The sequence below is a fragment of the Amblyraja radiata genome, chromosome 15, assembly GCF_010909765.2.
Source record: "Amblyraja radiata isolate CabotCenter1 chromosome 15, sAmbRad1.1.pri, whole genome shotgun sequence".
NCBI classification, from domain to species: domain Eukaryota; kingdom Metazoa; phylum Chordata; class Chondrichthyes; order Rajiformes; family Rajidae; genus Amblyraja; species Amblyraja radiata.
This window is the reverse complement of record NC_045970.1, coordinates 28,204,833-28,219,961: the sequence shown is the minus strand read 5'-3', so window position 1 is coordinate 28,219,961 and position 15,129 is coordinate 28,204,833. Positions and strand designations below refer to the sequence as shown.

The following is a 15,129-nucleotide window of genomic DNA, read 5'->3' as shown; positions in this document are numbered from 1 at the left end:
TCCACTTCACCACCAGTTCCATCTCCCTGTCACATACACACAATATTATCTGGATCTCCTTTTTCCTTCCTTACTTTCAGATTCAGGCATCTGCAGCCTCTTATGTCTCCACTTATCTTCCAACCTGTCTCTACTCCCACCCACCCCTCCTCCCACGGCTTCCTCTTCCCACCCCCCCCCCTCTTTCCTTGGCTTTACCTGTCACCCAGTACCTGCTGTCTCCCAACCCCTCCTCGCTCCAACCCCCCAAGTCCCGACTTCATCTGGTTCCACCTATCACCTGCCAGCCCTTGCTTCAGCCATAACAATCACCTCTTTATACAATTCCAATGATTGCCCTCAAAGCAATGATTCGTATAAAATATATACTATATACAAATAATATGAGGCAATTTAATTTTAAAAAATCCATCCATAAAAACAATCTAACTTCAATCATTTGGAACATTGAGGGGAAAAACAATGACAGAAAACTTTACAACTTTTTGTATTGCTGTTCATACCTTGTGGGCTTCCTTAATCAGCTGGTCACAGTAATCAAACCAAGACAGGAAAGAGATGAGGGCACGCTTTCCTGGGAAAGCTGTGGTATCTTCTTTATGGCTATAAGAATCTAAACTGTAATACAGAAAGTAAAAAACAAAAGCTGATTGGTATGAATTATTTGCAAAGATTTTGAGCTTTTTAAACATTTGAAGGAAGGCACCTTGTCATGCTATAAATCTACAAGTTAGATTCTAAATGCAAAGCATAACAGCAAAGATGTTCAAAATTGGAAATTAAATCAAATAGCTGGAAAGGCCTCGCAAGTCTGACAGTATAAGCAGAGGGAATCAGAGACAATATTTGAGTATGATCCACAAATGCCAACAGACTCCTGTTTAGTTTAGAGATACAGCGCAGAAACAGGCCCTTCTGCCCACTAAGACCGAAGCCAATTAACTGACAAACGTGCACAACTTTGGAGTGTGGGAGGAAACCAGGGTGCCCAAAGAAAACTCACTGTTTTAGGGAGAACGTGCAAACTCTGTCCAGACAGCACCTGCAGTCAGGATTGAATCCAGGTCTCTGGCGCTGTAAAGCAACAACTCTCCCGCTGCACTATCATGCTGGCCCACGTTAACTGATTATTAAAATGGAAATTACTATATGTATTACAATCAAGTTACAGTACTGAATTACTGAATGATTTTTTGTTGAAATGCTACCTTACAACAATATTTAAAAATTTAAAAATGTTTAAGTTTGAAATGTCAAACTTAATGATCACCAAAATGCTTAAGTTGCTGTGAGATCAGAAAAGCTGCCATAAACTGCAATTTCTTTCTTTTCATTCATTTCATTATGTACTGAAAGTGGGCAGTGCAATTTCCTGAATCACTATCCATCAAGTTTAAACTGCTGATAGCCAAAATGTCAGTAAGATATTATTTTTTGTACAACTGAAAAAGTATGTTTGCAGCACAAAATGCTGAATTGCCCTTTCAAGCACTTACTGAAGTCACTCCATACAAAGGCTCTTTCAGCACAAAGATTCTCTTAACATGTGACACCAGACATTTTCAAAGCTTCTTATCAATGTACAGATATGACCCTGTTCATCCCAGACGTTTCCCCAAGGACAACAGAGATGAAAACTACCATCCATTTAAAGCATAAGTATTTTTAAAGTGGAACTTGATAGATTTTTGAATAGTAAGAACAAAGGTTACGGGGAGAAGGCAGGGGAATGGGGTTGAGGGGAAAAATAGATCAGCCATGATTGAATGACAGAGTAGATTCAATTCTAATGGCCTAATTCTGCTCCCATGTATTATGGTCTGATATACATGCATCCCATATACCTGTACTAACTCCTCCAGGTGACGGAGGCTTGGCAAGATTTATTCCCTAACAATCCCTCTTTCCCAAAAATAAACATTTAAAAAATACTGTTCAACGTCATTGCCATTCAATTAATTCTTCAATTCAATTAATTCAATGTCTTCCAAAATCTCCATATCCACAAACGTTAAATATATAATGGTAGCTCAGAAGCTTAAGTGGATAAATCACAAAGAATGACTTCAATGGTATGAGCAAGAGCACTAGGTCAGATAAGAAAAATGACCATGCCGAAATACAAAATGGGACTGTTATGCTGCTTTAAAGGCGGCTAATGTCATGAGAAAGCAAAGAATGGATTGTAATATAAAGTTGACAATGCAGTCTGTCAGATTGTTGAAGGAGAACCAGCAGTTATTAAAGGTTCATCCTAGAATAGCAAGGATAAGAGTTCAATAAAGCATTGAACTGCAGACCAGAATTTATAGCCAGCTTCAGACACAGGAAAGAAATGTTATGGCCCACCCTCAATCAATGTATAGGAAGATTGAAATGCAGCATACAATCCACTGTGGCACTAAATATATAACTAATCCACTGAACAGAAATTTGGTTCAACTTGCAGCCAAAAACAATTTTAACTTCAAATTCTCTCACATTTATTAAAGATTGATGTTTCAGATAAATGTAAAATCCTCGTAATTCGTTTTTACTCACTTCATATTACTCACCGAACCAGAAGCAGAGTGCCTACAGTATATGATTATGACAACATTCTAGTTAAGAGTCAGAGTCCATATCTTTCTTAACCTTTCTTCTCCACGTGCATGTCCAAATGTCTTGTAAATGTTGTGATACTATCTCCTCTGACAGCTTGTTCCATATACCCAACAACCCTTTGTATGAAAAAGTTCCCCCCCCCCCCTCCTATTGTCTTTCCCCTGTCACCTAAACCAAAGTTCTCTGGTTTATGATTCCTCTACTCTGGGTAAAAGGCTTACCTTATCTATTCTCCTCATAAGTTCGTATGTCATAGGAGCAGAATTAGGCCATTCAGCTTATCGAGTCTACTCCGCAATTCAATCATGGTTGATCTATCGTTCCCTCTCAACTCTCTTCTCGTGCCTTATCCCCATAACCTTTGACACCGTTACCAAACTAGAACCTGTCAATCTCCGCCTTAAAAATACCCAAACACTTTGCCTCCACACCGCCTGTGGCAATGAATTCCACTGATTCATCAACCTCTCGCTAGAGAAATTCCTCCTCATCTGCTTTTTAAAGTTGAGCCATCAAACGCTCATCATATGTTAACTCAATCATCCCTGGGATGCAGCTGTCTTGTAGCTGCTCCGAGACATCCTGGGCACGATCATCAGGGAGGCAACACACCAATCTGGAGTCTCAATTGCCACCACAGAATCTCTTGTCCATGCCCCCCTAACTCATGAGTCTCTGAGCACTATGGCTCTACCTGACATTACCCTTCCCTGCTGTGCCTTTGAGCCAGGCACGATGCCACAGCCCTGCCTGATACTGCTGCTCCATGTACAGTGCCCTCCATAAAGATCCATCATTTATTCATTTGCCTCTGTACTCCACAATTTGAGATTTGTAATAGAAAAAAATCACATGTGATTAAAGTGTACATTATCAGATTTTATTAAAGGGTATATTTACACACTGTAGAAATTACAGTTGTGTTCATACATAGTCCCCCCATTTCAGGGCACCATAATGTTTGGGAGACATGGTTTCACAGGCATTTGTAATTGCTCAAGTATGTTTAATTGCCTCCTTAATGCAGGTATAAGAGAGCTCTCAGCACCTAGTCTTTCCTCCAGTCTTTCCATCACGTTTGGAAACTTTTATTGTTGTTTATCAACATGAGGACCCAAGTTGTGCCAATGAAAGTCATAGAGCCATTATGAGACTGGGAAACAAGAATAAAACTGTTAGAGACATCAACCAAACCTTAGGCTTACCAAAATCAACTGTTTGGAACATCATTAAGAAGAAAGAGAGCACTGGTGAGCTTACTAATCGCAAAGGGACTGGCAGGCCAAGGAAGACCTCCACAGCTGATGACAGAAGAATTCTCTCTATAATAAAGAAAAATCCCCAAACAACTGTCCGACAGATCAGAAACATGCTTAAGGAGTCCGGTGTGGATTTGTCAATGACCACTGTCCGCAGACTTCATGAACAGAAATACGGATGCTACTGCAAGATGCAAACCACTGGTTAGCCACAAAAATAGGATGGCCAGGTTACAGTTTGCCAAGAAGGACTTAAAAGAGTAATCACAATTCTGGAAAAAGGTCTTGTAGACAGATGAGACGAAGATTGACTTATATCAGAGTGATGGCAAAAGCAAATTATGGAGGAGAGAAGGAACTGCCCAAGATCCAAAGCATACCACCTCATCTGTGAAACACGGTGGTGGGGGTGTTATGGTCTGGGCATGCATGGCTGCTGAAGGTACTGGCTCACTTATCTTCATTGATGATACAACTGTTGATGGTAGTAGCATGATGAATTCTGAAGTGTATAGACACATCCTATCTGTTCAAGTTCAAACATATGCCTCAAAACACATTGGCCGGCGGTTCATTCTACAGCAAGACAATGATCCCAAACATACTGTTAAAGCAACAAAGGAGTTTTTCAAAGCTAAAAAATGGTAAATTCTTGAGTGACCAAGTCAATCACCTGATCTGAACCCAATTGAGCATGCCTTTTATATGCTGACGAGAAAACTGAAGGGGACTAGCCCCCCAAACAAGCATAAGCTAAAGATGGCTGCAATACAGAGCATCACCAGAGAAGACACCCAGCAATTGGTGATGTCCATGAATCGCAGACTTCAAGCAGTCATTGCATGCATGCACCAAAATACCAAACATGACTACTTTCATTTACATGACATTGCTGTGTCCCAAACATTATGGTGCCCTGTAATTTCTACATGGTGAAACCAAAATGTATAAAAATGGCCTTTATTAAAATCTGACAACGTCATTTTAACCACATGTGATTTTTTTCTATTGCAAATCTTAAATTGTGGAGTACAGAGGCAAATAAATAAATGACGGGTCTTTGTCCCAAACATTATGGAGGGAACTTACATGCTGCAGGAAAAATATAGTCCGAGGATGGGGAAGTGTTGGTGATAAAGTAACCACATGCAACTAATACACATTGCACAACAGAATTTTGTAAGAGACTATTCAGCAATTAAAATTTTTAAAGCAGTTTTTTTTTTACCTAAAGCTTCTCCTGACAATTACATTATTTCTCCAATTCAGTTTTGGAACAAAACTAGATCAGACAGGAAGAGAAAACTATTCTCAACTATAACCAATATTATTTAAAAGTGATGCAAGTATACATGTCAGTTTTCATTTAGTTTCATCCAAGGCACTGTTCATTTTGATGTTTTCTCTGCAGTAATTTATAATGAAGTTGAAGGAAAACTTGATACTAAACAATCACACACCTTCCTAAGTTCAAGTTTGTAACATCAACACACACATTTAAAACAGTCCGATCATCTGACCAGTAGCTGCAGTATTGGGTCAAATTGAAAATCTCCACTTGGATCACAAGGTTCTTCTGTCAAGGAGAACAATTGAATAGCTGTCTGCACCAAGCAAACAAAAAGGCAAATTGTGGGAGAAGGGGGCGGCAGCCATATGTTCCAAGTGTTTAATGGACTTGAGTGAACTTAAAGCAAAAAAGATAACTGCTGGAGAAAATGTGCCTGGAGTATTTGTAATGTTAGATTTTCTATCACTCCCTTTCCTCTTTATACTTGCTATCTCCAGCTACCTTCACCACAATCACTCCTTATGCAGGATGTTAGACCCTAAACATTAACAATTTTAGGGTTGGACAGGCTAGATGCAGGAAGATTGTTCCCGATGTTGGGGAAGTCCAGGATAAGGGGGTCACAGTTTAAGGATAAAGGGGAAATCCTTTAGGACCGAGATGAGAAAAACATTTTTCACACAGAGTGGTGAATCTCTGGAACTCTCTGCCACAGAAGGTAGTTGAGGCCAGTTCATTGGCTATATTTAAGAGGGAGTTAGATGTGGCCCTTGTGGCTAAAGGGATCAGGGGGTATGGAGAGAAGGCAGGTACAGGATACTGAGTTGGATGATCAGCCATGATCATATTGAATGGCAGTGCAGGCTCGAAGGGCCGAATGGCCTACTCCTGCACCTATTTTCTACGTTTCTAATTCCTTCCCGACCCCACAGATGATACTCAACCTGCTGAATTCCTCCAGCAACATACTATCTGCTGGAGGAACTCAGCGAGTCCAATATCTGTGAGGCAACTGCCGACATGTTGGGTTGAAATACTACATCAGGATTAAGGGTCGAGAGGGAAGATAGCCGTATAAAGAGTAAAGGTGGGTGATGAGATGGGGGCCAGTCGAGGATTAGTGGAGTAAGGAGGGATGAAGAGTGATGAGCAGCATGGTATGGAAAGGGAAGGTGAAGTTGGGAGACAGAGACAGGTGAATGATACTTGGAAGCAGACAGAAAAAGGCAGATGGAGCAGAGTGTGGAGGCAGAGCCAGCTCAGTGTGTGATAAACAAGGATATAAAAGTTGCCAGTGTTTGAATCTAATGTTTTCATTTTTCCTCTGTACTTTCTCTCTGACAGATTAGCTGCAATTAAGCCCTCAACATCGGCTCCTAGCGTTTCTTGGTCCCCACTGTATCAGACATTCCTTTAGTACTTCTCCCCAATTTAAAATATGCCTCTTTTCTTAATTCTTCTTGTTCTTGTGAAAAGCCATTAACTTGAAACCTTAATATTGTTTCTTACTTCATTAATTTAGCCAGACATGTTGAGTATTTCCAGAATTTTGTTTTCATTTCAAATTTTATAAATCACTGTTTTTCGCCTCCCAAATACATCCTTGAATCTTGATCAATGTTGTCTTTCAACTGATGGGAAAAATTTTAGGGCAAAAGTCCACAATGATTAAATCTTCCCACTGGGATAGGGGCAGGAGTGGCAGTGTGATCTTGGGTATTGTTTTGGCTGGGTATGGATATATCCGATCCGGAGCAGATTTGCAAATTTGTGAATGTGAAGTAATATACTATGAACACATCTGACAGAACATTTGCATTTTTAGTTCATAAGGTAATGTGAAAGTATTCACACAAAAACCATGTCGAAATTCCAATTGTGGCAAGTAATAAATTTCCTAATTTCTCAAATATTTACAAACATGAGATGATTTTGAATGCTGTAGGTTGTCAGTGCCAGCTACATGGTAATCATATTGATACATGCTACTTTTGATCATAATGACAACAGAACCACTGATAAACTGGAAGAACAGCTCACTTTGTCTTAAAATAGTCATCGAGCAATACAGCATGGAAACAGGCCTTTCAGCCCACCTTGTCCATGTCCACGAAGTTAGCAGGTAGACAAAAGTGCTGGAGAAATTCAGCGGAGTCAGCAGAATCTATGGAGCGAAGGAAATAGGCAACGTTTCGGGCCAAAACTCTTCTTCAGACTGATGAGTTTCTCCACCACAAAGTTAGCATATTGGACTAATTTCATGTAACTGCATGTGGCCCCACAGCCTTTTAAATCCTTCCCATTCATTCTTCTGTTCAAATGTCTTTTAAAAATCTCAATTATTCCTTTGGCAGCTTATTCCAGATAAGGACTATCCCGAGTAAAAAAGTTGCCCGAGATTCCTCTAAAATATCACTCCTCCCAGCATGCTAATTCCCTCTAGTTCTAGACTCCTCTATCCTGAAAAAAAAACTGTGAGCGTTCACTTCATCCAAGCCTCTCGTGATTCTGGACACCTCAATAAGATCAGCCCTCAGCCTCCGACTCTCCAAAGTAAATGTTTCAGCTCATCCAACCTCTCCCTATAACTCATGTCTGCAAGTCCTAGTAACCATCTGGTGAATTTCTTATTCACCCTTTCCAACTTAATGAAAACTATAATGACCTATGTAATTGTTACCTCCTTAGAACTGCAGCAGAGGGTTGAATATTTCAAGAAATATAGGCATGGTTTCCAATGAAAAATCAGAAAACAGCTTTTAAGCATAATTATCACAAGAAACTCTGCAGTGCATTATTTTTACACAAACTACTGCAAGAGAACCACTTAGAAAAAGAACGTAGGAGTTACTCTGTTCTACTTACCCCCAGTTGACAGACTCCAAAGATTCAATGTCCATGGGGTCTATCGACTGTGGCAATGCTCTATACAGCGTGCCCAATCTTTCTGTTAGCAGTTGGCAGAGAGAAGTATTCTCAGTCAGGCACTTCGCAGCTGCTGGCTCTGGCAAACTAACCAGCAGCATTAAACCCTCAGAGGCTTTAACAACAATTCGACCATCCTGAAATGCAAATAGGGAACAGCTAGTTTTTGTGTTGCTGTAGGAATATAGCTCACGTTATAATGAATTCAAGTTTTACTGAACTGCATCAATTAATCGTTCTGCAAAAAACCTATTCTTGTATCAATCTGCTTTTAACACTGTAACATTGTTATTCAATTGCTGAGTATTCTTTTGCAACACAAATATAATGTCAATAAGTAGCAGGTTTATTGTAGCGTCGATGATACAAGTCGTTATCAGCAGATTTTCTAGAAGAGTTTGTGGGTCGTGACTGCTCTTAAATGCAATGGACCAGAGTTCTTCATTTAGAAAATCTAAAGATCCAAGTGTTACCATTGCTACTGTTTGACTCAATCTATATTAAACAAATGTTTCATCTTTTTTTACCTATAATTCTAAGACCTACACAATGGTACCTCTTATGAGATATTTCTCTCACCTTGAACAGCATGAATATCTGATCCCGATCAAATCAGGAGAATTACACAATTATAAATGAAATTGGTCTGTAAAGGTGTTACAAAGTATACCTACCGGGCTTTTACTCAGATTTAACAATGAGTTCACCAAGTTGTAATCATGGTTTTGACAGTGATCGGTTGCAGCAATTTTCTGTGGAGAGAGGGCCATCTCATTAAACGAGGAAGACAGATCAGTACTCTGCTGGGATGATCCACTACTGCTGTCCAAAGGGCTGGTTGCAGCTCCACAGGTAGCACTGCAAAGTCCTGTGCTGGCCACTTCTTCAGGAGATTTGGCCTGTTCAGTCTCTGATGAGGAGTTTGCATTCACGACTGCTTTGTTTGAAGCATCTACTACTGTTTGCCGTCGGTTGGTAATCCCTGCGTTTCTTTGAGATTTGTTCTGGAATCGGAAAACATTTAGTTATATAATAGAGTCAATTTAAGGAAATTAAAAGACACTGATTTGTTGATTTTAATTTGGGCACATTGAGAACAAGATGACAGTATGTGGATTTATTACTGCAGCAGAGAAGTACACATTGCATCTGTATCCATTGACCACATTGAAGGGATGAGATTTGGAAAGACATGAAATGGTGGTACTTGTCTTCTGAAGCTAATATGCATCTATATTACATAGTACTTACAGCACAGAAACACACCATTTACCTCTATATTCTCACATCAATGTTTTGACTCCGAGAACCTTCTCTTACCACTTGCTTTTTATCAATCTGCATTCCAAATGCAATTGCATTCTCTAATCAGTAAGTATTTCCAGATTCACTATTGATATTGCCCACAACTTCAGCTACCAAAACCCCCAAATATGTGATTTCGGCCATCAAAATCTCTACATCTTTAGAATGTAGTTCTTTGACCAAACTTTGCTTCCTTGAATTGGTTAGATAATTTTTTTTTAAATGAGATTTCTATGAAAAGCCTTAAGGGGTATTCTCATGCTAAATTTTGCTTTGCTAGTCACCACAACCGCTTCTTGCACTTTCAAACGTCACAATCTATCACTGATTAAGCAGAAAAACTTCTCCTAAATTTCCCATTGGATTTATTAGTGGTAGCAGTTGATCTTGTTAGAGGAAACCACAAAGGTACAAGTTAATAAGAATAAGGGCAAAATCTCTCTAGGTGACGGCATCACCACACGTACCTATGTAAAAGGTGAAGCTAATTCAAGTGTTGGAGCATATTTTGAAATGGTTAATCAATGTTTCGGTATGGCTAAACAGACTGTACTGCTTAATAAAGCCTTATGTACGGAAATCATTCCAGAAAATGCTGAGGTTCGATAAATTGTAAGTGTTACGAGTAGGTAAAAGGTCATAATGTTTATCAGAATCAATGGCAAGGAAATCAACAGCGATAAATCAAATAAATATGATAAATTCATGAGCAAGCTGAGAAATAAAAGTGCTTCACAATAAACTGTCACATTAGCCAGCAAAAAGAAAGTCTGGAGTTAGAAGAATCAATATTCAATTGCAAAAAGCTGGCAAGAAAGGCTAGAATATTGCAGTGTTTTTTATAGTGATGTTATGTTGTTGACTTGTTGATTATCAACGTCTTTAAAAAAAAAACATTACACTTTTAATGATTCAAGTTTAATAAGCCTAAGCACAATTCATATTCAGGACTTGTTAAATATCAATTGACTAACAGATTACAAGTGTCGGGCTTGCTCAGCGATTTCACAGAATGTGAAATGATAGCTTTGCTGTACAGTCGGACAGAGAGGTTAGTGCAGACACAGGAAGTGCAGATGCTGGTTTACAAAAAAGACAAAGCGTGGAGTAACTCAGTAGGTCAGACAGCATCATTGGAAAGGTGACATTTCAGGTCAGGACCCTTCAGACTGATTGTAGTAGGGGAGATGAGGATGGAAGAGAGGAGGGGACGGGACAAAGCCTGGTAAGTGATCGATGGATAGAGGTGAGGGGAGTTTTGATTGGCAGATGGGTGGCCAAAGGCCAGAGATGTGAAGAAGACAAAAAACTACGAGATACGGAAGGAAGAGGCACAAAATGTGAAGCCTGGGGAAGGGACAGGGGTAGGGGAGAGTATTGCTGTTGGTTAGTTACCTAAAATTGGAGAATTCAAATTTCATACCATTTGGTTGTAAATTGCCCAAGCTGAATAAGAGGTGCTGTTTCTCCAGTTTGTGTGTGGCTTCACTCTGACAGGAGAGAAGGCCATGGACAGAAAGGTCGATATGGGAAGGGAAGTTAAAATGGTTAGCAACCAGGAGAACCAGCAGACAGGGCAGACCGTGTTAGTGGAGATAGGGATAGCAGATTTTCTTTCCTGCAAGAAGGACATTAGTGAACCGTTTGGGTTCTTCAGCACAAGCTTCTAGGTCATGGAACAAATATCACCAGATTTCTTGATTTCAATTTCATCATATGGAAAAAATACAGACTTCCACATTGTGGAAAATTTCGGCGACTGCGGGGGAGAAGGAGGAGGCGGCAGCAGCGGCGATGGGGGGAGCGTACAAAGTAATGGCCAATGGGAAGAAGCAACAGCTGAAGAGAGATCTACACCATGAGCCGCAACAACAGCCTCGTTAGCCGGATGGTGCAGCAGCTGATGAAGAAGGGCTCCCTGATGTGCCTTGCGGAAGATGTCGGACGTGGGCAGCACGGGAACACAACGGTAGAGTTGCTGCCAGAGACCCGGGTTCGATCCCAACTACGGGTGCTTGTCTGTACGGAGTTTGTACATTCTCCCTGAGACCTGCGTGGGTTTTCTTCAGAAGCTCCGGTTTCCTTCCACACGGCAAAGGCCAACAGGTTTGTCGACTAATTTGCTTTGGTATAATTGTAAATTGTCCCAAGTGTATATAGGATAGTGTTAGTGTACGGGGATCGCTGGTCGGTGGGCCGAAGGGCCTGTTTCCACAGTGTATCGCTAAAATAAACTAAAATGTCAGCGACTCGGCTGGGAGTTGCTCTCCATCGCCTCTTTTTTCACTCTCTTTCCCAGTGTCGCACTGAAAGTGGCCGAAACTGAAAGAGCACCAAGCTCGTGCATCATTTTTATATCTATTAAGCAGATGGAAAGCCCTCGCCATCCTCCCTTTGCAATAACACAGGAAACGGGACCACCTATAGTGAATTGGACATGCAAGTGGAAGATTATGTAACTCGCCTATTATGCAAGTCGGGGAGTGCCTGCACTCAAAATTAGAGTATGTGGTCTAGCACCATAATTTCTACAATAACTTACCCAGAAATTAGGAATAATGTTTCTATATCACAGGAAAAGTGGTCAAAAAACTATGGCCTGAATGAAGTTCCCTTCATTGAAGTGACACGTTAGCATCAGTCACAACTTTTTCAGCAGTAATTTTTTTTCATTAGTAACATCAAAAAAAACATTAATTTAGAGAATTTAACAATGACCAAAGGAGCAACATTTCAGCAACAGATCACAAAACATTTGAAAATAGTTTAAGACAGCTGAATATACATACCTCTAGAAAGAAGTTGACCAAATAAGGGTCTTGCTTTAATTTTGCACAAACAATACAAAGAAATTGTATTTCCTCATTTTCTGTGGGGGCAGCAAGAACTTCACCACAAAGTCTAATTAATTTCTAAAAAACAAAATAACAGAGTAAAAGTGTAATATTTAAAAATACATACTATCCAAAATAAGATGAACAACAATTCATTTCTATTAGGTAGACAAAAATGCTGGAGAAACTCAGCGGGTGAGGCAGCAGCTATGGAGCGAAGGAAATAGGCAACGGTTCGGGCCAAAACCCTTCTTAAGACTGATGTAGAGTAGGGGGGGGCGGGAAGAAGAAAGGAAGAGGAGGAGCCAGAGGGCTGAGGGAGAGCTGAGAAGAGGAGACAGCAAGGGCTACCGGAAATTGGAGAAGTCAGTGTTCAGGCCGCTGGGGTGGAGACTACCCAAGCGGAATATGAGGTGCTGCTCCGGCAATTTCCGGTGGTGCTCACTCTGGCAATGGAGGAGGCCCAGGACAGAAAGATCGGATAGGGAATGGGAGGGGGAGTTGAAGTGCTGGTGATCAGGTTGGTTAATGCGGACCGTGCGTAGGTGTTCGGCGAACCAATCGCCAAGCCTAGGCTTGGTCTCACCGATGTAGATCAGCTGACATCTAGAGCAGCGGATGCAATAGATGAGGTTGGAGGAGGTGCAGGTGAACCTCTATCGCATCTGGAACGATTGCTTGGGTCCTTGAATGGAGTCGAGGGGGGAGGTAAAGCATCTCTTGCGGTTGCAACGGAAAGTGACCGGGGAGGGGGTGGTGCGGGTGGGAAGGGAAGAATTGACCAGGGAGTTAAGGAGGGAGCGGTCTTTGCGGAAAGCAGACAGGGGGGGAGATGGAAAGATGTGGCGAGTGGTGGGGTCACGTTGGAAGTGGCGAAAATGACGGAGGACTATTTGTTGTATGTGACGGCTAGTGGGGTGGAAGGCGAGGACTAGGGGGACTCTGTCCTTGTTCCGAGTGGGGGGATGGGGAGAGAGAGCAGTGTTGCGGGGTATTGAAGAGACGCTGGTGAGAGCCTCATCTATGGTAGGGGAGGGGAACCCCCGTTCCCTGAAGAATGAGGACATTTCCGATGCCCTGGTGTGGAACACCTCATCCTGAGAGCAGATGCGGCGTAAACGGAGGAATTGGGAGTAGGGGATGGAGTCCTTACAGGAAGCAGGGTGGGAAGAAGTGTAGTCTAGATTCATATCTATTGGGTGAGGGTCCTAGTTTAATCTAATCATTCTTAGGTTACCAATTTAATTTAGTGCACCAGTGAAAAATAACAAAATTTACTAAACTGTACATTTTTCAGCAACTTATTGATTTGATGTTATTCTATGTGATGATGGACTCAGGGAAAGTTGGCTTCATTAACTCTCTGTTTTCCAATATTTACTGTAGTAATTTATGCCAACAAGTCATTTCATCAGTGCCCAGGTCCACAGGTGCATTGAAAAGGCGCCACCTTCCTTGAGCTAATGCAATGCCAAGACCCGAGTTGTTCAGTGGATAGAGGTACCATGCCACAATGCTGTTTGTTTTCTGGTACTCATCTAAACGTGGAAAATTCTTGAGGCAGTCTTCATTTGCAGGACATATTGCAATAGACTTTGCATTGTGTCAGGATTCAACTTGAATAACCACAAGTATCCTGAGTATCAATAGTAAACTAATCACAAAGCAAAGCAGGAGGCTCAGCAGTTTTCCCCAAGATTTGCCAAGTAATGAGACCTCAGATCTTCACAAAATAGTCCAAACTTGGGATTCTTGTTATTTTTATGACAGTGCTACGTTGGACAAAGTAATTATCCATCATGCTGCAGGTGATTTTTCATTGGAAAAGTATTTTACCTTTGGTGTGTTCAGTTTTTGTTTTTTAATATTCTGCATTCTAATTAGGCATACGAAATAACATGAATTTCTACAATTGCAGAAAATATTTGGTGCGGCTTTCACCTGTCAATTTTACAAGACAATAAACATATCATACCTGGACGGGTTTGTGAACATTTACATGTGGTAGCAGTGGTTGCTTGATTCTTCCTAGTAATTTTGTATAGAAAATCAGAACCTGCTGTTTCATTCCAGGTGGGCACTACCAAACACAAAAAAACAAGAAAAAGTTGTTAAACAGATCTGCTAAACAAAATTCAACAAATTGATTCAAGTTTCAAAATGTTAGTAAAATGCACATATAGTTAACTGGAATGGGCAGTCTGCTTTATCAATATGTATAGTGGAATTATTTTGGTTTGACAATACTGCATTAAGTTTTACGGTTAAGTATCAGTCGCAATATTTTGATCCTGACTATGGCAATTTCCAACAATGCTGACACTCGCTTTTCTACTGAAGCAAAGTGTGCTATGGGAACTCTCAACATAAAACGTGCAACACACAACTGTCACACAGATCCCTCTCGCGTTTACCTCCTACTCACAGATTTAGGGATGTTCAGATTTATGTTATGACTATAGAAATTGCACACATATAAATGTTAGAACTTAGAAAGGGTGAAAAGAGAAAAGTTTGAAGATTAACCTGAAGTGAAAATAATGTTGTGTTACTGAGTTAGACTTCAAATATACCGAGTAACAATTTATAATGAATAAAAAACTTCATAGGTTATTTTGGATTGCAACATATTTGGTCATGTCACATTTGAATGTTAATTGCACTTCAGCTTCATTATTGGTACCTAAATTAAATAATTAATTTTGATTTATGATAGACATTTAACTTAATTTGGACTAATTGGAATTGTCAATGACACTCTTCTTTGCTTCAGTTACATAATTTTGATTCAATAATACCTGCACAACATCTATTTCAAACAGGTGAAATAGGGTAGAATTCTGCATAAAGCTAATGAAAACAGGTACAAACTTTGCAGCATGCATTTCTTAATAAATATTCAAAATACAAT

At 40.4% G+C, this 15,129-nt stretch overlaps 1 protein-coding gene across 2 annotated transcripts in view; it reads right to left on the bottom strand.

Moving 5' to 3' along the window:
* fhip2a (FHF complex subunit HOOK interacting protein 2A) overlaps positions 1-15,129 on the bottom strand; it is a 62,147-nt gene that overhangs the window by 23,362 nt on the left and 23,656 nt on the right. For both annotated transcript variants that reach the window (XM_033033939.1, XM_033033940.1), the window contains exons 4-8: positions 14,194-14,298; positions 12,174-12,296; positions 8,754-9,083; positions 8,020-8,216; positions 504-618 (exon numbers count right to left, since the gene is read on the bottom strand). In XM_033033939.1, the coding sequence (XP_032889830.1) occupies positions 504-618; positions 8,020-8,216; positions 8,754-9,083; positions 12,174-12,296; positions 14,194-14,298 (870 nt within the window). The remainder of the gene's footprint in view (positions 1-503; positions 619-8,019; positions 8,217-8,753; positions 9,084-12,173; positions 12,297-14,193; positions 14,299-15,129) is intronic.